This window comes from Embiotoca jacksoni, unplaced genomic scaffold (genome assembly GCF_022577435.1).
Source record: "Embiotoca jacksoni isolate LCO1_2020_lvr unplaced genomic scaffold, fEmbJac1.0.p SCAF_48, whole genome shotgun sequence".
Lineage (NCBI taxonomy): Eukaryota > Metazoa > Chordata > Actinopteri > Embiotocidae > Embiotoca > Embiotoca jacksoni.
The window spans coordinates 704,486-729,016 of NW_027185401.1; the positions used below are offsets into that span (position 1 = coordinate 704,486).

General features: G+C 43.5%; 3 protein-coding genes across 3 annotated transcripts in view; 1 reads left to right on the top strand and 2 right to left on the bottom strand.

Moving 5' to 3' along the window:
* Nucleotides 1–155: 155 nt before the first annotated feature.
* ranbp9 (RAN binding protein 9) lies at nt 156–18,265 on the bottom strand. Its single transcript, XM_069170132.1, has 14 exons — nt 17,873–18,265; nt 14,949–15,060; nt 14,047–14,099; nt 12,308–12,475; nt 12,158–12,180; nt 9,427–9,611; nt 8,202–8,314; nt 7,534–7,642; nt 6,843–6,997; nt 6,263–6,416; nt 5,841–5,962; nt 5,172–5,323; nt 4,935–5,046; nt 156–4,605 (listed from the first exon to the last, which is right to left on the bottom strand). The coding sequence occupies exons 1-14, from the start codon at nt 18,087–18,089 to the stop codon at nt 4,475–4,477; spliced, it is 1,806 nt and encodes a 601-aa protein (XP_069026233.1). The 5' UTR covers nt 18,090–18,265; the 3' UTR covers nt 156–4,474.
* A 247-nt stretch (nt 18,266–18,512) lies between these two features.
* The window catches only part of retreg1 (reticulophagy regulator 1), a 28,738-nt gene continuing 22,719 nt past the window's right edge, over nt 18,513–24,531 (top strand). Inside the window, exons 1-2 of the mRNA XM_069170133.1 lie at nt 18,513–18,710; nt 19,372–19,438. The gene's annotated coding sequence lies outside the window, so the exon portion shown is untranslated. The remainder of the gene's footprint in view (nt 18,711–19,371; nt 19,439–24,531) is intronic.
* rnf182 (ring finger protein 182) lies at nt 22,736–24,396 on the bottom strand. The gene has a single exon (XM_069170125.1). The coding sequence runs from the start codon at nt 23,902–23,904 to the stop codon at nt 23,056–23,058; it is 849 nt and encodes a 282-aa protein (XP_069026226.1). The 5' UTR covers nt 23,905–24,396; the 3' UTR covers nt 22,736–23,055.

Sequence of the window (24,531 nt, forward strand, 5' to 3'; positions counted from 1 at the left end):
ATGAACTGAATGAGGAAATGTTTGACTATTATTGATGACTACTTAACAACAGAACCATCTCAATACCAATGATGAAATACTGTATATTGGGGTGAAAGTTCAGTCTTGACTCCCTTTACGACCTTTCGTTAGTTGAAATTAAAGCCAAAACGATCAATAAGTAATTTTTTATGTTCCCCAATCGTGTACGGGCCTGCCTTTAGTCAAGACCTGTCAATTGTTGAAACCCCAAAAATACAGTTCAGCAGCTGAAATCCTGTATTAGGCAAGAATGGGAACACATTTCACTTTCAAAACTCCAGCAAATCGTCTCCTCGGTTCCTAAACATTTACATTGTCAAAGGGTGATGAAACTCGGTAGTAAACATAACCTCTGTCCCAAACTTGTCGCTGCCATCAAATTGAAAATAAGCATATTTTCTCCATTTCTATGGTGGATTTTCAATTAAATACAGGTTTACATGCAAATTAGCGTATTCTTAACCCATTGTTACCCATTAGCCCGGTTATCTGAAGGAAGGTCGGTTAAAAAAAAAAAAAAAAAGGGCCCAGAAACTACATATCACCAACTTGGGGTTTAGAAAGGTTTTGTGTTCAGAAACACTTAACTGGATTATTAAAAAAAAAAAAAACTCCCACATCCACGAATTCCCCTGTAAAAGCAGGACAAAAAAAAAAACCTCGCTCCAGGCGTCACGCAGCATCCACACAGATACCATCGTCATTTGTCATTTTTAATATAAATCTTTTCACCCTCACACAAATTGCACATTTTTTTTTGTTTTTTTTTCTCCAAATGGACACACACAGTCAGCAGTGGACAACTTACTGGTTGACATCTTTCCTTAAACACCGTGAACTGGCTAAAAAGGAGGAGAAACAAACAAAACAAAACAAAATAGAATAAAAAGGAAAGACATCTAACTTGATCTTACCACCACTTTTACTATGGCATGCATAGGTTTCAGACCTTACTCAGAAAAAGAGACAACAGACAATTTTGTCTAAGAAGTTTTTTTTTTCTAAACGATTGCCGTGACTGCTTGCGATCCGCAAAAATAAAAATAAAATAAAAGGGAAACAAACCAAGGTACAGAAAAGCTCGTGGAGGAGGAAATGTCAATGCCGGGCCCCGTGGTGGGGGGTGGTGGTGGGTGGAGGAAACTAGAGGAAAAGATGGATGATGGCGAGAAAAAAAACAACTCTGCATTTCCTGTTTCTCTGCAAGCACGAACACACAGCTGCAAAAAAAAAAAAAAAAAAAGCTCGTCCTCTGAAAACTTTGGGTCGGGTCGGGTTGGGTCGGGTCGGGTTCGGGGAACCAACGGAGCTGCTCGGCGATACTCCCGTTTTTCGCATCTTCGTCGGCGACGCTTTTAAGAGGACCGGAGAAAGACCCGATGAGCAAGACGTGAAACCAAGAGGGCGGAAGAAGCTCAACTCTGGAGCCGACGACGCGTAGAGACGGAGACAAACGAAAAACTGCCGGACTTTTTCAAACTTTGAAGAAGAGATCGCTTAAAAAAAAGAAATCTCCGCCCGAAGAGCAAACGCAGAGTTCAGGGAGAACCGAGAAGAAAAACGTCTGACTTCGAAACATTAAAGTCGAACTGAAATTAAAGCTTTGGTTTGGTTTTACTGGTTTCATTTTTGAAAGAGAACATTTATTTATTTTCGTGTCAGTGTCACGCTTCGCTTCACCTCAGCGTGAAATGTACACGCACGTGTACGTTGACGTGGATTTATTTTCAAGAAACCTTTTTTTTTTTTTTTTAGCTTGACGACCGCCCGTCTGTAAATTTGTTACTTCGCGGTCTTCAAAACGAAGCGCTAAGTTCGACTCCGTTCTTTTGAGTTTTCTAGTTCGGTCATTTGACGTCTCGACCGCCGCTAAACGCTAGTTCGACGCTAGCCGGGGGGGGGGGGGGGGGGGGGGGGGGGACCGATAACGTACGTGAAATTATAATGACGGCGGGAATTAGTGCTACGGTTCTCTAGCTAGGCCCAGCTTATTTGGCGTTCACTTTCCAAGTGGAGTACGAATTTAGCAGCTTTGAGTGACGCTCAAATTTGCAAAACATCTCGTATTAGCGCTTCTGGTTTTCTTTTCTAATAATCGAATTGTGTTTTTGTTTTGTTTTGTTTGTTTGTTTCCCCCTCCTGTAAGAACGTTTGGTTTCCTGAAGGTTAGCAGCTACGTTACAGCTAGTTAAGCGCAGGAAAAGATGACCGGGTTAAGTTTTTATGGATTAAAAAAAAAAAGGTAAATCTCTGAGGAGGGAAAAGTTTCGGGTCGACGAGTACAGATGAAAAACAACAAAAACAACAACAGCAACAACAAAAAACAGTCGGCTGTCTGTCAAAAAAAGAAGAAGAATGATTTCAGTTCGACTTTAAATCCAACTGCTGACTTCACACGTCTACGTTAATCTGGCCTCGAATTTAAATCCGAGGAGTCGAGTCCGCCGGCGTTTGGGAGATGGGGGGAGGGGGGGAGGGGGGGGATTAAACAAAAAGGGACATTTTGGTCTCCTGAGTTGTTGACGGGTTACAGATCAGCACAGACATCGATACGAAAAATAAAGATGAACAATGTTTGCATCAAACCTGCTGTGCAGCTCGGGGGTTTATGGTGGGGGGGGGGGGGGGGGGGGTAACGAGTAAAATGAGGTCGGAGGTCATTGCAGGGTTCCTACACGGTATTTTCCAATCTCCCTCCCCCCCCCCCCGAGATTCTTTTTAAAAACAAATTTCCCTCAGATTTTTAAAATTGATGGCGGTTGCAGTAAATGGCGGATTACTTCAAGTACAGCGCGTCTCGTGTTTCACGACTTTTTTTTTTTTTTTTTTTTACAGACCTGGAAAAATTGTCAAATGTTTCAACTTCCCCGCGTAGGAACCCTGAATCAACCAAACAGGAAACAGAAAAAAAAACAAAAACAAACTTGTACGGACTAGGGAACGACCAGCGACGCCTCCGGGGGAAGGAGGGGGGGGGGGTCACTGGTGTCGGTACAAAGCATTAAAGGATTGGGTTTTTTTTGTTTGTTTTTTTCTCAATGATTTCCATTTCATTTGATAACTAAATATCTTGCTCTATTGATATAGCTCCATTTTGTTAAATTCATATATAAACGTTAACATGTACACACGGGTAATCGGGTGGAATCGGGACCTTTATTAATAATAAGTCGGTGGAACTTGCTCTTGCTGGCGCTCGACAAATATACTGTGAATGCAAGTAACAATAATTAATATGATAATTAGAATAATAATAATAACAACAACAACAACAACAACAATAATAATCATCGTTGTCGTCCGCGCCGCACCTCGTCAACCTGGAAAAAACTAAAAACAAAACAAGAGCCAGATAGCTACGCCTCCCGAGTATCCCCGCCCCCTCCATCCCGCCCCCTGTCCCGTCCCGCTCCGCCCCCACCTCCCCTGAATTTGTCCCCAAAGAAAAGAACAAAAAGATTTAAAACGGGGAAAGCCGAGTCAAAAAAAAAGAAAAGAAAAGTAGATTCTCTCTGGCTTCTTCGAAGTCCCGAGTCCACATGCGTCACACAAATCACCGCCGATGTCCTGAAGTCAGTCGAGGGAGGACGGGGGGGGTGAGAGGGGATCGGTGCGGGTGGGGGGAGGGGGGGGGGGGGGGTACGGTGGTGACGGAGAGAGCCTCGTGTTGGCCGGAGTTCGAGCACTCGGCGGAGAGATCGGACTCCTCGGCGTCGGCCGGCCGGCCTCCGTGTTTGCGTGTGTCACGTATGTGCGTTTCAGCCGGTTTCCAGGGAGCGTGTGAAAGGGTGCTCGGCCTCGACGCTTACTTTCCTTTCGTTGTACGCTTGGTGTTTTTTTCCTTTACGTTTAGTTTTGTTTCACCAGGGTTGTTTTGTTTTGTTTCACCAGTCTGTCTGTCCCCCCCCTCCACCCTCCTGTCCCACCCTCCTGTCCCAGGACATGCGAGCGGCTGAGCATCTGCGGCGGAGTCCACGTACGGTTCGAGTAGTTTCAAGTCGACCGCTCTCGGCTGCCCTCCCCTCCCTCCACCCGCTCTCCCCCCACCGTCAGTCAAGCGCAGCCTCGGAGGGCCGGAAGAGGAGGAGGAAGAGGAGAAGCAACCAAGGTGGAGGTGTAATTTAATATTTACCACAGAGAGAGGGAGGTGGTGTGTGTGTGTGTGTGTGTGTGTGTGTGTGTGTGTGTGTATTCTTTTAAAATGACTCCAACGATCCCGTCCAGAAACGTCTCCGGGTCCTCGGTCGGTGGCGTTCGTGTCGATTCGGTAAAAGCAGAAGCAGGCGAGTGAGATGGTTAAAACTTTCTACAGAGTTCGTGCGGAGGAACGTCTCCTCGGCTAATATATAACTACACAGGTGGAGAAGGAGGTGGAGGGGGAGGCGTTTCTGGACAGGCTCTCGAGAGTGTGTGTGTGTGTGTGTGTGTGTGTGTGAGTGTGAGTACGTGGGGGCTAGTGCAGGTAATCGTCCACAGAGGCGAAGGCGCAGGACCCGCTGCCAGTTCGTGCCATGATGGCGAGGCACTGGGCGGCCTGACCCACGGCCTGGGCCAGGGGGGGCTGCTTGGGCAGGTTGTGAGTCTCTGGAGAGGGAAGAAGAAGGAGGAGGGGGGTGAGGAGGAGGAGGAGGAGGAGGAGGAAGAAGAACGACGTCAGAAATGCAGACAGTGAAACCGGGAGTTCGAAAGCGTTCACGACATTCGTTTGGCCGATTTTTTTTTTTTTTAAATCTTGCCCCCTTTCGTATCCGTCTCGTTTTATTTATGGTGTTTTATTTATTTTTTTGCATTTTCCCCTTTAGGGATTTAAAAAAAAAAAAAAAAAAAAATCAATCAATTGGAGTTTCTTCAACCGAGTTTTGTTGCGACGCCCTCGTAACGTTTGCGTCGGCTCTACGAATGTGCGGACCCACCTAGTATTGCACTGTTGAGTGTGGAGCAGACGGGCTCTCTCTGAATGGCGTCCAGCTGGTAGCCGACGGGGCTGTTCCAGGGGTCCGAGTAGGCCAGCAGGCTGAAAGCGTCCTGCGGCCGGAGACGCACAACAACAACAACAACAGGTCCTGATCACATAGCAGCACATTGCAGTGATTTTTTTTTTTTTTAATTCAAAAATAGACCAAAGATAACGTATCAAATGTTGACGTTACCTTGAGCATTTTCTTGTTGGCCGAGTTCTTGCCGCACTCGCGGCGGAGGTGTTCGCTCATGCTCTGGAGCTCCCTGCCGAAGTGGATCATCCTCTCGATGGCCGCCTGGCTCCCGCCGCACAGCTGCCTCTTGGACTGAGTCGACTCCACCTCTGCACGGCCGCGGACAGTTTGGAGAAAATGTAATAAATAGAAAAGAGCTTTTTTTTTTTCTGCTTTTTTTAAGGCATTTGTAGATTTATAAGTACGGACGTTTAGAGCTGGAGCGAGTGATGGAGAAAATAAGAGTTAACACACACACACACACACACACACACACACACAGTCTCTCTCTCTCTCTCACACACACACACACACACACACACACACACTCTCTCTCTCTCTCACTCTCTCTCTCTCTCACACACACACACACACACACACACACTCTCTCTCTCTCTCACTCTCTCTCTCTCTCTCACACACACACACTTTCTCTCTCTCTCACACTCTCTCTCTCACACACACACACACTCTCTCACACTCTCTCACACTCTCACACTCTCTCACACACACACATTCTCTCACTCTCACACTCCCTTCTCTCACACACACACTCTCTCTCACACTCTCTCTCTCACTCTCTCTCTCTCACACACACACTCTCTCTCTCTCACACACACCACCCACCCATGTCGGCGTCGCAGTCGTCGGCCTCCATGGTGTGTTTGGAGGTTCCGTTGAGGAAACCGTTGGAGGACGATTCCGTCACGCCGTTGGTGAAGTGGTCGACCTCCATGTCCACGTCGTTACTGAGGAACAAACAAAGAGACGCCGTCAGCAGGTTTGACAGCTCATCCAAAAATAATTTCTCTTTTTCCGTTTATTTTATAGCCGCTATCGTAGCGTACGTCAGATCGTACGCAACAGTGAATCGTGAACGATAAGTTTTGAGCTCACTGATTGAAAACTTAATTCCCCGCTCATTAGCTCAGCTCAGAGTAAATCTGAATCTGTACATCTGCTTCATCAAAATCAATACTTGAGGTTTCCATGGCGACACGCTGTCGGGTTGAATCGGGCGAGTGGTGGTTGCTTTTCTCTCTCGGTACCTGCTTATGGGCTGTTGGCTGCGAGTCCCGTTGAGGCTAACGTCAGATGCCGGGAGGGCGGAGCCAGAGCCGGGGGGGCAGGGCTTGTGACTGTGAGGGGAGGAGCCGTGGCTCTTATTAGACGTCACGCCGTTACAGCAATTGCTGTCGAACCCTAGAACAGAGCGAGACATTTTGAAATTTCAAGAAAAAGAAAAACCCCGACAAAGACTAGCAACTCCTCTTATGAGCTAAACATGATGACAGATGGTGTAAAATGATATTTAAAATGGCGCATTTTAACACCATATATTTAATTTTTGTTGCCTCTGCATTTTTGTGTGTCTTAGACAGAAAATTTGTCTCTGCCAGAATTTGAAAAGTCCTTTCTTTTATTTGCCTCTGGTTTTCTCTCTGGTACCTTTACAAGTCAAATTCATAGAAACTCTTCATGTTTCAGTCAATAAGTAAAACAAATATGATGGCATTGTAAGTATGTGAGAGCAGATGGCCGATTGAGCAGTGTTTGTAACTCTGGATGTATTATTTTGTTTTGACGTCTTGTTTCTCCTCTCCAGATGTGAGCACAGCTGGACCGTACCTGTGAGGTAGGGCTGGGAGCTGCTGGCTTTGTGGCTCGGGCTGCTGAAGAGCAGAGGGGAGCCGGGGTAACTGTCCTGAGACTTGGGGCTGCGACCTCCCAGACACCTCACCTCACTGTCCGTCCCGTTCACCATCTCGATGAACTGCCTCACCCTGAGGACACGGGGGAGGGGGGGAGGTGGGTGGGTGGGGGGAGTCGAGACAGAAGGAGATTGTGTAAGAGAAAAGACCACACAAAAAAACAACAACAAAAAAAATAGGATGAAGATAATAATAATAATTTTTTTTAAAAACAAGCCAAGAAAATTGAATATTAAGAATAAAGCCGCTGAAATGTAGGTGAACAAGTAGGTCGTCATACAAGAAGAAAAATAAAGACATAAATAAATACAAATCTAACAGCTTTGATTATCGTGCTTTAGCAGATGAAATTATCAGGATGTATCAGAAAGAAAAAACAGCACCCATCATCTGAATAAATGACTCGCAGCCGTTTCACAAACAACTTATAATTCACAGCATGAAATCAGATCAAAAGATTCTTATACATTACTGTTAAACACATATCACTACAGAACATGGTACAACGATTTTTTTTAAAAAAAATTTTATAATTAGAGGTTTTTAAATCATCCAATATTTAATATTGTTCAATCGATTCATCCGGGAAAATTAAAACAGGGTCTCACTTGAGCATGAAGAGAAGGTCTGGGTTCCTGTCCAGGAGGTTGGGGTAGAGCTGCTGGGTGGTCTCGATGGCTTCGCCCATCCTACCTGACAACACCAGCTTCTGGATCTCTGCGGACGGACGGGGAACGTGTTCACAAGTATTAATATTCATACTCTCCTCAGAGCTATACCAGTTTAACGAGCCAATTTAAAAAAAAATAATGAAAAAATTATGCCTCAGCTTGTGGGAGAACATTCTTCTTCTGTGGTATCTGGGTTTTTTTTATAACATGATTTTCTATGCTGCCACTAGCACCAAAATGTTTAATGAAACACATTATTTCAAGCATTTTGTGGAATTTTAGTCACACCTCAAATGAAAAGGCAGATTAGTTTAAGGAAGCACCGGCAGGTTTCTTTATCGCAGGTGATCGAGCTTTGTGCCAAAATGAGGAATAAGCCGCCTCCCCTTTTCCTCACTACAATTGTACAGAACGTATTATACACTAATCTTTTTTTTTTGCAGCTAATATAAAAAATACAAAAAAAGAAATCACTTTACATAAAGATCTCAATCTCGTCTATTTACTTACTTACTTTTTTTACCTTCTTACATTCCTACAAAACAGCTGATGTACCGTCAGCGTCAGATTTAATGAGAAAAAAAAGAAAACAGAGTAGGACTCACTCTGTCTGTTTTTGATGGAGGCCAGCTCCTCGTGCACGGCCTGGTCGGTGGATTTGGCGAAGGCTTCGGCCGTGGCGCAGTAGCTGTGGTGCACCAAGTACGAAGCCACCATCCTGAACGGGACAAAAAAAAAACATAACTCAAACAAACCAGATTTGAAATGAAAACATCTGTCGTAAAATAGAAGGAGCAGGAACGCGGTTGATTTCGCGTGCTAGATGTAGTTTTAAGTGTAATCATGAATGTGGTAATGTATGCTCTGACGCAAGCTTTACAAATTTCCTGTTTTCATCCGAGGCAACTTTTTCCCCCGGATAAAAGGCAACGAGTGCCTCCGCTCCCTGGACTCCGACCCCCCCCCTCCATCAAATGGAGATTAAATCCATTCAGGATAAGTAATCATAGCAACAGGGAGCTAATCCCATCAGGGCATGGCATGAAGAGAGTCCCACAGCTTTTTTTTTTTTTGCTTTTTTTTTGGGGGCGGGGGGAATCACGGCTCCTGCTAAAGTGGTCCATCTGGGACCAGATCCTCTTTGTAATGTCCCGTCATCTCCGACTTCCAAACACCCTCAACGCTCCACTTCAGGCTGGTTTAGCAGATCAGCAAGCGGCTACTACCAGTGACGTCATCGGTTGGAGTTTAGGTATTTTGGCCGTCGCCATCTTGCCATTTTTGGAGCCCGGAAGTGACCATATTTGGACGAGCTGGAGAAGGACCGCTAGCGGTGGATGGTGACGCGATCCGATTGGGGAATCCGAAGACGCTACGCCCCGCCCATCTACAGCGGAAAAACCTGACTGCGCCGCAGTCCCGTTCTGTCATTTCACTGCAGTTTATTGAATTTAAAAGCTGAAATGACTTTTTTTAGTAAATAAAACAGAAAATCTATCTGCAACCGTTTCGAAGTAAAACTGCCAAACGACGTTTTAAGTCTAATTAACGTTCCGTCGCTTCGGCTTTTAAAAGATGTAGTTGTACTTTTTTTATTATTATTATTATCGACACAGACCCGGTGGACTTCTTTATCCTCTTTTAAACTAAACAAAAAATAAAATAAAATAAAACCAAAAATAATTGAATGCCAGAAATGTGATGAAGTCTTAAAAAAAACAACAACACAATGACAGAAACCTGCTTGAATTGTTCTCTAAAACCAGCATTACTTCCACAGTTCATCCCGCAGGTTTCAACGGGAGTAATTCTGTTTTCCGATCCTCTTACTTCTGGATCATGGACTGCCACTCGCCCTCGCGCTCTCCGATGGGGAAGCGGTCGATCTGGGCCTGGATCTTCGTCCTCCATTCTCGCATGTAGTCCTCGATGTCGAACACGAACGGGTGCTGGCCGAAGTTGGCGTCCACCACCTCGCCGGGAGTCTGGAGGCCCACGGTCGGGTACAAGTTGGGCTGACGGCAGAGAGAGAGAGAGAGAGAGAGAGAGAGAGAGCTGAGGATGAGGACGATGGAGGAGCTTTGAATGTAATCTGAACGATAAAAAACGAGGCAGGAAACGATGAGAGGAAAAAAAACAACTTTTGTTTCCTGTTGCTACCAAAGATTTGATTTACCGAGATTCGACGGTGAAATACGCATATTTCTCAAACTCCTCTGACGTTAAAAGGGCAGTAAGTACGATTTGTAGCAGACGGACTGCACATAACATCGAACGGAGTGATGTACCGATGAGTTGACGTGAACCGATGACTCGGCGATTACACTGCCAGCTGCTGAGATTTCTCTCTTTTCTTGTTTTGTTTGGCCTGCACAGTTTTTTGGCACTGAAGCCTCCAATTCACTACAATTTCCTCCCCTCCAGATAAATGTCTCCTCCAGGGATCGACCGTCAGTCGGGAAGTAGGAAGCGAGAAGCCCAGAACCGTATTTAACCTGGACGAGTGTCGTTTTAAATACCGAATGCACATTTCGTTTTTTTGCCAGTGAATCCAATGGAAACACCCGAACCAACGAGGTCTCGGACCGTTTCTCGTATCGTCTCGAGCGGTGGATCTGATTGGAAAACCCGGACGATTTCTAGGTCCCGCCCACCGATAGCTGTAACCTGACTGCATCACAGGCCTGTCAATCAAACACAAGACGCCCCCCCCAAAAACAGGGATTTGTGAATCTTCTTTTCTAATGAATGAGGGATTATTTTCAGATGGACCTCCAGAAAACTAATAAGAAGGAGTGATTTTAGCTAACAACACCGAGATAACTGATGGAAAAAAAAATGAAATATTGCCTTCATAGTAGGGCGAGAGCATAGCGTTAGAACCGGTCTTAAATTTAAAAAAAATAAAAAGTAGTAAGTAAATCTAGTCTGGGCATAAAGGCTAAAGATACTTCAGGGTAAAAAGAAATGGATTAGTTTCAGAGTTGGGGAATAAATATAGTCGATTTTAAGGCCCCCATAAGAACGGGAGGACAAAGCTGTGTGTGTGTGTGTGTGTGTGTGCGTGCGTCTCAGAGTCGTCTTTGTCATGGCGCAATAACCACAAAGGTCAGCTGTGCCGAGGTGACGCACTTCACGTCAACTCTGGAGGAACATGAATGTCTGGCTCGCGGCCGAGTCCGTTTTTGCTGCTCAATGGATTATTGTTGTGGCTAAGACTCTTATTTTTTTCTCCCTCGAAAAAAAACAACAGCCGGTCCCCTCAGTTTTTTATTTTTTAAATTAATTTGCTACCGAACAGGCAGGAGAGAGGGGAGAAAAAAAAACAACAACAACAACAACAACGTGTCTCCCTCACATCTCAATGCAGCTAATACATGCATGAATCCCACTGGAATTAATGTCCATCTGGTGTGGGAGGTGTTACGTAATGAGGGGAAGACCGACCAGTCAAATCCTGTTCATGTTAAAAAAAAAAAAAATAATAATTTTACTAGTATTTAACTTTAAATATCTGATATTTTATGGCCACTAAGAGGCAGGACGCGTCGGTTCAAGATGAGCAACGAGCTGTCCGATTGGCCGACACGGAGAAGACAAAAAAGAAAAGGAAGAAATAAGCCTGGAGTCACGTCCTGATGAATACAAATCCAATAATCACATTCCCCTTTTAGCTCAGTTGAGCTCTGCGCCAAAGTCCTGAGGAAACAACATCTAAATGCTCCGATGTGCTGAAACAATGAGCTGAAACACGCTATAAAGGTAATAATTCTCTGTAGGTCGGTCACTTCTTTTACGTAGAAACAGTTATGCTATTTGAAATGTAAGCGTTGCTGTGATGCAACGTGATGTTACAAATAGCTCAAAAGTAAAAAGGGAAATTTGAATTTTCTTTTTCAAAGAAGAAGAAGAAGAAGAAGAAGAAGTGTGTTTGGTTTCTTCAAAATTACAGCCCAAGGCCTCGAGCAACGGACAATAGTATCAACTGTTTTCTTTTCTAGTCCACAAATACAGAAACCGACAGAGTTATGATTAAATATTGATTATATCAAATACAAAGAGAAACTATGAGAGTTTTACAAATTACAAAAATACCACAAGGCCAATGAACACAACTCTTTTAAAAGGAGCTTTGTCAAAATGACCCTGATGGTGTAAATCTGGATCCGTTTTTTTTTAAATTTTGTTTTCAAGCCCCTCGAAAATCACGAGTTTCGCTTACGTGACATTTGAGAAAACGGATCCGTCGCAGTTTATATGAAATGTCTCAGGCCGATGACAACTCTGAACAAAGTTCGAACTCTAGAACGTCAACCAAACGAAGTACATTTAATTCGCTTTAACCGACGTACATTAAAAGAGCTCTTAAGTGCCTGATTAATGACTGGATACAGCAAATAAAACTGGAACCACAATCTGTACAGAAGTGCCACAAAAAGAAAGAAATCTAAAGTCGACGAAATATTTAATCTCTCAACAGATTCTAAAACTAAAACAAAAAAAAAGAAAGAAATAAAGACAGCTTTACAACAAGGGAGGGAATACAAATGTGGGTACTTACCGGTAGGTCTGTGAAGGCAATACCTGCAGAGGAAGATAGAGGGCGACAATCAGCGAGTTTACGTATAAAAAAATAAAAAAAGTGATAAAGGTGTTGACGGAATTTCTGATATTCATAAATCACAAATCTCTGCAAGTACATTCCCCTCACCTAGGCTGTGGCCGTTCTTTGTGTAGAAGCAGGTGTTGTTGATGAGGTTAACGCAGCAGCCAATCACGTCGCCCGTTGTAAACGTGGGTCCGTACGGCTGCCCGGTGCCGGACGAGCAGAAGGAATGGCCGTCGTCTCCGTGGTAACCATACGAGTGCTTGTCCCAACCTGAGCAGGCGTGACGACGACAACAACAGCAGAGGGTTGGAGTTCAGGGTAAACAGACACACGGTAACAGTAACGGTCCGCTCGAGGAAACGGTGATCTTGCGATCGCTATAATTTGCTGCAATTCGAGCAAAATTCACAATAATTGCGGGAGCTTGCGAAATTTTGCCGCCATTTTTTCCTTCATAAAAATGTCCTCAATTTTAAAAAGTATTTAAAGCTCTTATTTTGACAGCAGGTGAAGCCTTTGTATTCTATATAACGTCAAGTTTTTGTAACTTGGAACGACTTGGAATTTCTGATAATTCCCAAATCGCAATTTTTAAGAAAAAGAGCTACAGCAAAAAAAAAAAGCCATCTGGGACGGCCCGAACGCAGGAAGATATATGACTCAACTGGTGACAGACTGGAGTTGATGGAAGAAGAAGAGCAAAATGTTATCTTGTGTTTTCAAAAGGGTGTTTTTAGGACAAATATTACACACCGAAGAGTTAAAAAACAAAACAAAAAAACAACAACAACAGGTTCACTGAGGAGAACATCAGTGCTGTAACCACGCCTGCAAAATAATCCAAATTCACTGATTGTGTGACTAAAAACTGCCCAAAAATTGTTTTTAAATTAAAAAATAAATCATGGCTGGATTGCAGAAAGACTTCAACCAAGATGTCTGATCAGCTCTTTTTCTGGGGAAAAACTGCAAACACACACACACACACCAAGTCAGAAATTTATTTTGTAATTTTTTTTTTTGGTGGAAAGTTTGAAACATGCAAAGTCTAAAAATAGAAATTTAAAGAGATTTAAAAAGCATCATTAAATATCGGAGTTTCGGTGAGCGACCAGAGACGCTGAAATATCCCCACGTGTTATATTCATTAAAACACGTATACAGGCCACGCCCTCACTCACAGCAGATGGTTGTGAGCCAGCGAGTGGAAACCCGCAGTGGGTTCGATGCCTTGCTCAAGGACACTTTTGATTACTCTGTGTGAAATTAATCTGGAAAAATCCACCTTTAAAAAAAAATATATATATATATCACTGGAACAGCTTGTTGTCATTTTCGGTGTGAAAACTGTAGAAGGACATTCAGTTTGTCCAGAAAGCTGGATATTCTCCCAGAATGTTTTTTGAATACCTCCTTTAGCTGTTGATTGAAGCAACTACAGACTTGCAGAGCATTTTTTTGTTTTTGTTTCGACACTCTTGACTTAACCGGGCTCCCTCCCCCCCCGTTATCTCTGTCCAAAAACACAGGAGCTTCCTGGGCGGGTCCATTTCTCAAAACCAGCCGAAGGGGCAGGTTTGGCCTGATAAGTGTATCGGTGACGTCGTCCGGCAGAAATCGTTTCGTACCCAGACACACACACACACACACACACACACACACACACACACACACACACTAATCTGAGGGGTCATTAGAGATCAGAAGTGTAACACTGATTTTTTCCACTTTAACAAAATGAAAGTGTCTGAGAGCATCAGCAGCGAGCTCGCTCCGCACAAAATCAGTGTGTTCAGACACACACACACACACACACACACACACACACACAGTCTTCTTACCTGGGAGTCTGTTCATGTTTACACCCTGAGCTGAGAGGCCGATGCCCATGTACCTGTGGGACCGACACAGGAGAGGTCATTTTTATATATATATATATATATATATATATATATATATATATTCATTCATTCAACGTTTCACATTACATGCTGAAGTGGCCTAAATGCAATTTTATTTTTTTTGCCTCAAAGGGGTTCAGATCTGCTTTCCTTTAAACAGAAATGTCAACAAACCAATTTCCTTTTTTTTAAATTCCAGATCTGGGACAGTTGCACGCGTCGTCCTAGATCTGATTCCTCGTCGATCTCTAGCTGTGCAGCTGCTGTCGCTTCTCTGCAGATGTGTGTGTGTGTGTGTGTGTGTGTGTGTGTGCGCGCACCTCACCGCACAGTAACAAAAAAAAAAAAAAAAAATTAAATAAACAGAGAACAACCTCTACGACGCTAATCCCGGTGACGCGTGTCGCTTACAAACACGGATGTGAACCATCGAAACGTAACGGTACGATGTGGTTTACAAAAGAAAACGAACAATTGGAATCGAGTGTTAATTCCAGCCTATCGTATCGTCTGCTCGTCATCTCAGCTGTTCAGCATCCTCCTCACTGCTGGTGCTAAAAGCTAGCGTGTTAAAAAAAAAAAAAAAAAAAAAATTTTTTAAACTCAAATCAATTTTATTCAAATTCTCCCGAATTTTTTTTGAATGTTTTTCAAAACATTGGTTAATTGCGTTATCTTGGTTAATATACGTCATTACACGAGGAGACGAGACGGATCGGAGCCGGCGTTTCCGGACATCGCCGACCGATCTGGGTTGCCGTGGTAACGACGCAGCTCAAAACTGTGAAGACGCCGCCACCGAGCAAGAGCCGAGCCGAGGTCGAGCATCGTCGCGTTCTTACCCGTCTCGTCCTTTACTGATGATCTTCACCTCGAAGTAGTAGACCCCGCAGGCGGCCGGGATGGGGTGGGTGGCCCGAACGGACGCCGCATCTTTAGGGGTTTTGCCATGACCTTCAGGATTGGGGGTAAAACACAAAATGGGGTGGTGGTGGGTTGGGTGGGTGGGGTTCAGAAGATTATATATATATTTATATCACAGAATTTCCCCACTGTGGGATCAATAAAGTCAAAAATCAAAATCTTTCTCAGATAGGATAAAAATGCTCCTTCACCTTCAAATGTAAAGCAAAGTGATGGATTGTGTGTAGTTTGAAAATAAATAAAGATGTGATAAAGTTAAATCAAAGTGGTTAAAAAGAAAAAAGGAGAGCATTATCTCTCCAGCACAAAGTTCTAAAGCGATGCTAACCGTTACCCCCTCCCTCCCCCCTCCACACACACACTGAACAAACAACGCCAGTTATTGTCAAACTGGATTAGAAGAAAGGTGCGGCCACCTCCATTCAAACTTTTACAACCTACGTTGTGATCTGTAAAAAGAAAACAGCCCGAAGGCGCGCTGTGTTTCTGCCTCAGTATCTGTTCAGGTACATTTTTTAATAATTTATACTCTACACGTCGATCCCCACATGAACCACAGCTTGCCGAGAAGGACTGCGGGGCTGGATGTGGTTTGAAATAATAATAATTAAAAAAAGAAATAGATACAATTATGATCCCAAAAACTTAATTTACTTAAATGAAATTTCTGTAAAATATGCTTCAGCACGAGATATGTCAGTGGCTACCAGATTAGCACTTGCTAAAGCTGACGTTAGCATCAGGCAGCGTCACTAGCGGATGTGTGACCATCAATACAAAACATTTTATATCTCAACAAAACTCTTACAAACGTCACATTGATGCAGTTCTTGGAGCTTTTTCATTATTACAACGTGCCAATCCGTCTAATATCTAATTTACTCGACTGTTTGCTCAATAAAATGTCAGAAAAACAGCAGAAAATGGTTGTTGAAATGTCCCAAAGCACAAATTTACATTTGATAAATGTCTTGTGTTCGAACTAACCCGCCTAAATTCAACATTTATTCAGTTTCTTGATAGAAAATGACGAAGAAAAACTGAAAATACCTGGAGCTGGTTAATTCCAGGCCCTTTTGCTTTAAAAAAAAAAAATGCACATAGGCAATTAATGGATGATCAAAATAGTTTTCTAATTAACAGAGAAATCCTTTTTAGCTCTGATCCCATGTGTGCGAGTGTGTTATCAAATAGCTGGAAGGCATTCGGCATTTGGACACAAATGACATTTACTTTCAGTAAAATTAGCGCTAGAGGACTCCGGTAAGTGCGTTTTAGATGACGAAGCATTTAACAATTCATAATTATCGTGGGTTTTATCCAGCAGAGGGCTGCAAATAATTACTCTAATTTGAGTAATCTATCAATTACTGTCTCCATTGTTCGATTCGGTGTTTCACCCTTAAAATGTCAGACAATGGTAAAAACATTTTTTTTTATAAATAAATGTTGTTTTCCAAAGCCCATAGGGGCAGATTTAAATGTCTTGTTTTGTCCCGACCAGCAGTCGTCAACCAAGAGTTCAGTTTATTATCATGGAGGGATAAAAGAAACGAGCACGTTCAAGCTAGCTCAGTTAATACTTTTAAAAACAACATTTCTCTTTACGTTCGCCTAATTCATTACAAATAAATAATAATTTAAAAAAAACTCAAAACAGGTAATGCATTATTATAATGGCAAATATTTTTCTGTCTGATAGTAATCCAGTGTGTCCCAAGTTACTGGGACATTTGCAAAGATTAAATTCTAGTTAATCAAGAGTTTTGTCGAAAAATACATATATTGTGTATATATATATAAAAAAAATTTTTTAAAAGTGTGACTTTTAAGATTTGTTCTCGTTCCCATGGAGGTTACATCCACATATGAAAAGTTTTCTAGGATGCTTGAAGTTTATTAAATAATAATAAAAAGACATCTGCAGTCGAGTGATTCAGGTGAATTTTGTTGCACACAAAGAACATTCTGGTTGCAACAAGGAAGTGTGTGTGTGTGTGTGTGTGTGTGTGTGTGTGTGTGTGTGTGACACAGCTACACCTTTTTTTTTTAACACTAGCCCTTTTCTTGTAGGCCTGCACCCAAAAAAAAAAAAAAAAAGAAGCTAAGCAACTAGTCCAACAACACACTTGATTAAAAACCCTTTTTTTAAAGAACTCCGTCACCAAAACAACAAAACAGCTGACTGGAAACGATAATTTTTGCTGCAACTTCGTGTTGAAATCATGATATTTGACACTGTTGTGTTTCATTGCCTAAATAATGCTACTGTTAGCCTGCCATGGATCGGGGTGGTGGTGGTGGTGGTGGGGGGAGGGGGGGTTGTCTTTGCCACAGTCCATATTGGGTTTTTTTTTTTTTGTGGGGGGAGGAGGAGGAGGAGGGGGAGGAGGAGGCTAACGTTGAACGGTATGATCATTTAACCACCTTTAGATTATACTTTGTCTAAATAAATGTGCTTGACAGATTGTCTACCGTGATGTCATGGTGGCAGTTCACGGAGCTGACAAAGACTGGTTTAACGGGGCGGTGGGGGGAGGAGGAGGTGGAGGAGGAGGGAGGAGGAGGAGAAGCCACCGAGCTGTAGTAAGGTCAGTGTTTTTGTCTGCGGGTACCGACTCGCCAGCTGGTTTGCAAGATGTCCTCTCGTCTTGTTGTTGTCGCTGGAGCTAACTAGCCTTTAGCCGACTTTGTTTTTAGCCACCAACGGGCAAGCTAAGCTAACTTAGCTTTGGGGGGGGAGGGGAGGAGGGGGTTGATGGAGGAGGAGGGAGGAGGAGGAGGAGGGGGAGGAGAAGCAGTAATAAAGTGTAAAAACTTGTGAGGAGTGCGCGTGTCGTACCTTTATAGTGCACGCGGAGGTTGTTCTGGGACAGCCCGATGTAGCTGAACTTGTCCTTCGGGCTCCAGGAGCGAGGCAGCGGGGTCTCCGCCTCGTTCACGGCCGGGTAGAGCCGGCGGAGCCGCTGGTTCAGCTCCTTTTCCTGCTCGTTCAGAGTCGAGTCTCCGTGGACGACGACCGACATCAGGAACCCGCAGCCCGCCGGTTGTCCCGACATGGCCGACGACGCGAGCTTCAGTCAACACCCCCCACCCCCCCCCCCCAAAAAATAATAATGATATGGCTTGTCAGCAACAAGCCGGAGCAGCTTGTTTCCGTCAGTGTTAAGTTTTAAAAAAAAAGGAGGAGGAGGAGGAGGAGGAGGGAGGAGGAGGGGGAGCAAAGCTAAGCTAACGGGCTAAGCTAACTGGCTTCGCTGGTCGCAGCCAGAGCTAGTTAGCCGAAGAGCTAACCAGGCTAATAATAATAAAAAATGCGTTTAGCTCGCTGTAAATGTCTCCGGCTTGACATTAGCTGACACCAAGTCAGTAGAAGGAGGCCCTATCGGGGGAGGAGGAGGAGGAGGAGTCGCCGCGGGAGGACAGGTCCGGGGTGTTGGGAGCGAAGTGGCGACCAAACGTTTGGCGAGACGGATCGACGAGCAGCTCGGCTAGCCTCGGTCTTTTGTTTGTTGTCGGAGCTTCATCCGCGAATGTGATTGGTCGAGAGCGGCTCCGCTCACTTCCTGTGGGAACGTGAGGTAAATACACAGACACGAGCCAGCAGATGGTGATGCTGCTGAAACAAGAACAACAACTAACTCATGGCAGGAGGTTTACCAGGTAGACACGGTCAGCCGGTGAGTCATCATCATCATCATCATCATCATCTTCATCATCATCGTCTTCAGTATTCATCACCTGTCTCCATGCATTGTTATTGTTGGTGTCAACCCTGTCCTCGGGATCTATTATGCTGATATTTATTTATTTTTTTTAAATTAAAAAAAAATTATGCTTACTTCTATCTTAATATCCAAAGTCAACTTTTAATACAGCATATGGGATTATAATTTAGAATAATTAACTATAAAGTGTAAGACTTTCAAGAAAGGTTCGTGGTAGTTCTGTTTGTCCATTTTCCCAGGTTTATTTTTTTTTTTTCTTGATTAGTTATTGTAAATGGTATCTTTTGGCATTTAAGGTGAATTTTAATTCTTATGTAACTCATATTTTGTAATGTAACTAGGCTTTGCAACACAGCAGCTTCACAATCACTGACATTAACGTGTCTCACCCAGGATCTTATTGAGGGCGAATGAAAGTTGTTGTTTTTTTTTTACAGCAATTTAACTCAGCTTGTTTTGATTTTTAATATTCTGGACTTTTTGCAGAATTAAATATTAATATTTTCTCACTTACCTTAAGTAAGTAGTGATGCAGATAGTTGTGGATTTGTTTGTTGGAGTTTTGTCTTAAAATATAATTTTTCTGGTTATTCAACATGCATGTCGTCAACAGCTTCTGAGACTGGTACGTCGACAGCTGTTAATTCTAACGGTGGCTACGAAAAGGAAATCTTATGAAGGTAATTAAATGTATAAAGTCATTGGTGTATTGACCAGTGGTCATGCCGGGATAAATCTTGGTGGCTTGGTGCATCCAGTGGACAGGTGGACCATAAAAAAACAACATTTTATTGCAACGTTCTCTGTGTGCAACCTGACGACGCCCAATGGTTTAGTGAACTGCTGTTTTGAAGCCTCCATTCTTGCATTTTAGCTGTAGCCATCTTTATTTTTTAGATTTGACTCAATCTGATTACGAATCTGACTGCTCCACAGGATTGTGAACCAAACCAGACACGCTGCCCTCTTAAACAAACCCGAGGCCTAATATCTAATTAATGATGGAATTATTTTCAGAACGACCACCAGAACATAAAAAACAATAAAAAAACATTTATTGAATTTGTACTTCATGAAAAAAGTTGAATTTAAGTATATTGGAGCAAGAGGGTTTTTTTGGAGCCAGCACCTAGTGGCCTCGAAATGGTATTGCACTTCAAGTCACTTCCGCATTGGCTTTACTGTTCAAACTACGCCTATTTTTGTATACAGTTTATAGGTTGCACATAGCAGTGTGCTGTGGGTGGTCTGGTCCCGGCGGATAGGTCCAGGTTCGGATTTTCGTTCCCAGTACACCTGTGTTTACTCTTACTGACAGTGTTATATATATACAATATATTCAGTTTGCTGTTTTGTTGATATGCGGTTCAGACCCATGAAGCTGTATGTGACCAGCTCAATTAGCTCGTCATAAAGATATCTACCGAACGGAGGCAGGTTTTTTTTTTGGTCGCAAACAAACCAGGCTTTCAGACCTTGTTTGGACCTTTCAGAGCGGATCTTCAGGGCAACTAATGACATCACAAACCGTACCGAAAAACATTTCAAAATAGCTTTGATATATGGAGGGAAAGGCAGAAGTGTGTAGATGTAGCTTTTCCCTTAAACTTTAACTTTCAAATGAAATTAGCATCAGTTGCATTTTGCAAAGTTTAGAGAAAGTGTTGTGGTTTTCACTTTCATCTTTATCAAGTAAACACATTGTGTCTTATGCATCTGGTGCTCCTGCAGATTTTTTCTGTATCAAATCAAGACCGTAATCTTCCCCAAACCCTTAAATTAGTGCCATGAGTACCCTAGATCCTGGATCTTTTGGGGCCCCTCAGAGTCTGGGTCCCTGGGGTAGTTGCCAAGATGATAATCCAGCCTGATATCATTTTCATTGTGTAATTATTGGAAACCAGTAGCTCAGCCAAACAAAACAAAACAAAAAAACAAATATCTAAAGCAAAATCTCAGCAGCTATGTATTATTCATGTTTGCCAAAGAATACACTAACATCAAACTATCCTTTCAGCCACCATGTTTCGTTGTGTTGTTTCCAACAGCTCTGATCAGAGTTGTCTCATAATGCTTCGGGGTTATATACGTTTTTCTTTTGGGATGGGCTTGTGAACGTCCCTCGCACCAACATGTGGGAATGTTCATTGCATCACCGAAAAGGAATCTGAAATGATGTTACACTCCCTGTAGGGAAGCACTTGCTCAGTTTCAGATCCCCCGGAAAACACGACCGGCCGAAGCAAAGGCCCTGGACTGTTTATCATCAGCGAGACGTGTGTTGCAAGAGCAAAACGAGGGGGCCAAACTGTTCTGGGAACAGCTCCTTGGTGTTTGTTTTATACCCCCGCTTGGACAGGAGGAGTTTAACAGCACAATGACGGCGCTTAAAGAAAATAATAACGTGATAGTAGCACAGTGGAGACAAAAGTCCTGGATTATAAAAACAAACGTGGGTAATTTATCAATTGCAAACTCAGCACTTTATACTTTTATTTTCATTTTTTGAAGGACTTCTTGTCTAAATCCTCTCTCATCTCACGGTTTAATTCATGAAATTATGGCGTAATCCGACCGCTGCACTAATCTACTTAACTGTAAATAAAGTATTTGAACCAGTTTTACCTCCAGCAGCTCGAAACAAAGATGCAAAATGCTGCTTCCACATTGGTGCATCAATGAAAACAATCTGATTACATCTTATGTGGTAATGTATCCATCACAGGAGGCTTCTTCCTGTTAAAAGAGAGTTTTTCCCTCAAACTGTCTGGAGGTTTTTTCTGTTAAAAGGGAGTTTTGCCTTCCAAGTCTTTTTTTTAATTGCTTGGGCTTGTTCTACATACATATATGTATATATATGTATATATAGATATATATATAGATATAGTATTTATATAGACAAAGACTACAGGGTAGACGGGTCACAGCACCCTCTGGTGGTTCGGGTTTGACCTCAGCACAGAGAAAGAGGCATGAGTAATAATATTACTGTGGAGTGTAAACTGCAGTGGAGTACATAAAAGAGATTCAATTTCTAATTTAAAAAAGCACTCTGCCGTCTTTTCTCATTTTAATTGTGAAATATGGACTTTTTTGCTATTTGCGTTTCTACAGCACAAGTTTTCACTGCAATCTGGAATTTCAGATGTTTCAGCTGCTGCATCTTAAATAGGACAAAGATGCCTGAGCACAACACACCCTGTTTCATCCCTCTACCACTTTCAGAATTGAGTTTTAAGATCTCAGCGATCACTTTTAAGGCTCATTTGTAGCCTCATTAAAACATCAGAAAATGTAGCTGGAGATTCTCAGGCAGACGTCTTTGAATCGTTCTGGAGGTTTTTGTATAACTTTTCTTTGTTGTTTTTGTCTTACATCACTCGACTTTACTTTTGTTGATTTTAATTTGAATCCGCAGTGAAGAAAATTGGAACTCCCTGAAAATAAAAGTAAAAATTATTGTAACTGGATGAAAATAAAAGCCTCCCTATAAAAAAAAAAATAGCAGTGTAATTTGGGCTTGATATATATGATATATAATAACCTGTCTAAAAGAAAAAAGTATTCAAAAGTGAAAAATCCTAAAAACCCAACATTATCTTTTTCTTTATGATTGTAGAGTTTTTTCATCACAGATTTAAACCAAAAAATATATTTTCTAACAAAAATCACATATTAAATCATTATTCCTGGGCCAAACTGTACTTCCTGTTTATATTTGTGACGCTTTCATTTGATTCTTTTACAGTAAGAAAACACACTTATCTCCCCTTTTTTTGGTAAAAGTGTTATTTCTTTGACGACACCCCCGACTGTGTGCGCTGATTTCAAAAACTTAAAAAGACTCTGTGAAGTTAAAGTTCACATTCGCTTCATTTTATGGCTGTGACACAATCTGAAAAAGGGCTGAGAATGACCATTCGACCACAAATCCTCAGGTGTAAGAAACTCTTATTATTCCTTCAGGTTTTTCTCACTACAACATTATTACGCATTACATTGAGCAAATTCCTCCCGGCACTTTGAGCGTTCCTTCCTGGGTTATCAACCAAAAAAAAAGAAAAGTAAAAAAAAAAATGCACAAATTAACATTTATAATAATGAAAACTTTCAAACTGGAAGCTCCATTTGTAATGAGCTCTCTTCACCGATAAAGAAAAGGAGCTCTTTCTTTTTTTTGCAGTTTAAGTGGCTGTTCACATGGCTGGTTACACAGTAACATGCCCATTAGTGAATTCTGGAGATCTATTGTCAAACACATTCAAAAGCAAAGCATTGCCCATTCATTTGGTCCCCATTATGGCGGCATGCAGTCCCAGAACTCGTGGCAGATACACTGGCAGCAGCCGTAGACCATGATCATGACGAGGCTGGCCGGAACCAGGCTCACCAGCAGCACCCCGAGCGTCGTCCTCTGCATGATGAGCAGGTAAACGCCCATCGGCAGCGAGCTGAAGTACAGGAGTCCCAGCACCCACACCAGCGCCCGGGCCGAGGTCTGGCACAGGAGGGCCGCGCAGTTCCACACCGTCCACCTCTGCGTGATGGACGCCATGGAGTCCAGGCTGGAGGAGAGGTAGCCCTGACTGGACGCGTGAGAGCCACGTGGCTGACGGTGGAGCTCTTGGTTGGACGAAGACGCCGGCAGCGGCGGCGGCTCCATGATGGTGATGACCACGAAGTTAGGGGAGCTCCGGATGGGGGAGTAAGTGGCGGAGGACGAAGCGGAGGAAGGGGTCGTGGCGGGAGGGTTTCCGCCCACCAGCGAGCTCAGACGCCTCGGGCTGAGGAGCAGCTCCGCCGCCGCGTCCTGGTGGAGTTGGAGGTTCCTCTGATTCCTGCTGCGGAGGGCCAGCGCGGCCACCAGGTTGGAGTCGTCCGGCAGGCTGCCCGCGGCCTCTACGGGCAGCCTGGTGACGTACCGGCAGAACGGGCACACCAGGGCGTCGGGCGGCGACTCACCCAGGTCCAGGATCTTCACGAGGCATTTGGAGCACAGGCGGTGGTGGCACTCGAGCACCTTGGGCCTGCGACCGCCCAGGTTGTAGACGCAGTAGCAGATCTTACACTCCAGCTCTTCAGCGCTCTGTATGTCCAGTTGGCCGCAGCCTCCGCCGTCCTCGGTGCTTTGCAGCTCCAACATCATCCTGTCCTCAAAGTTTGTCCCACTTCCACGTCAACAGAAAAATCCCACCGAAAGCTCGGGTCCAGGCTCAACACCGAGGGACGCGACAAGTTTCCCATCGATGGAGATGGCGATGAAGGTCCACTCCACTGAAGGTCTAGGGTTCATTGTGACTGTCCAACGGGCTCATGCACTGTGTGTGTGTGTGTGTGTGTGTGTGTGTGTGTGTGTGTGTGTGTGTGTGTGTGTGTGTGTGTATGTGTGTGTGTGTGAGAGATTTAGGAGTTGATGTGGAAAAGCGCCTCGCAAGTTCCGGCCTCTTGGGGGTTTCGCCTGCCTCCGAGTTGCCGGTTGGGGTGACTGTGCTTCATTTCAGGCAAAAAGCCTTTCATGTGGGTGCACGGAAAAAAGAAAAAAAAAGGGAGAGAGAAAATGAGAGAGACGCTGAGAGAAAGACACAGAAAGACAGAGAGAGAGAGAGAGAGAGAGAGAGAGAGAGAGATAACTGTTAACACAGCAAACAGAGACCGAAAGGACAACAAAGCAAAGCCTGTACAAACCAGAGCTGGAATTTTCGAGTCTGATCTTTTGTTGCTCAGTGAAATTCAGTCCAATTAGTGGCTGAGGCACACACACACACACACACAC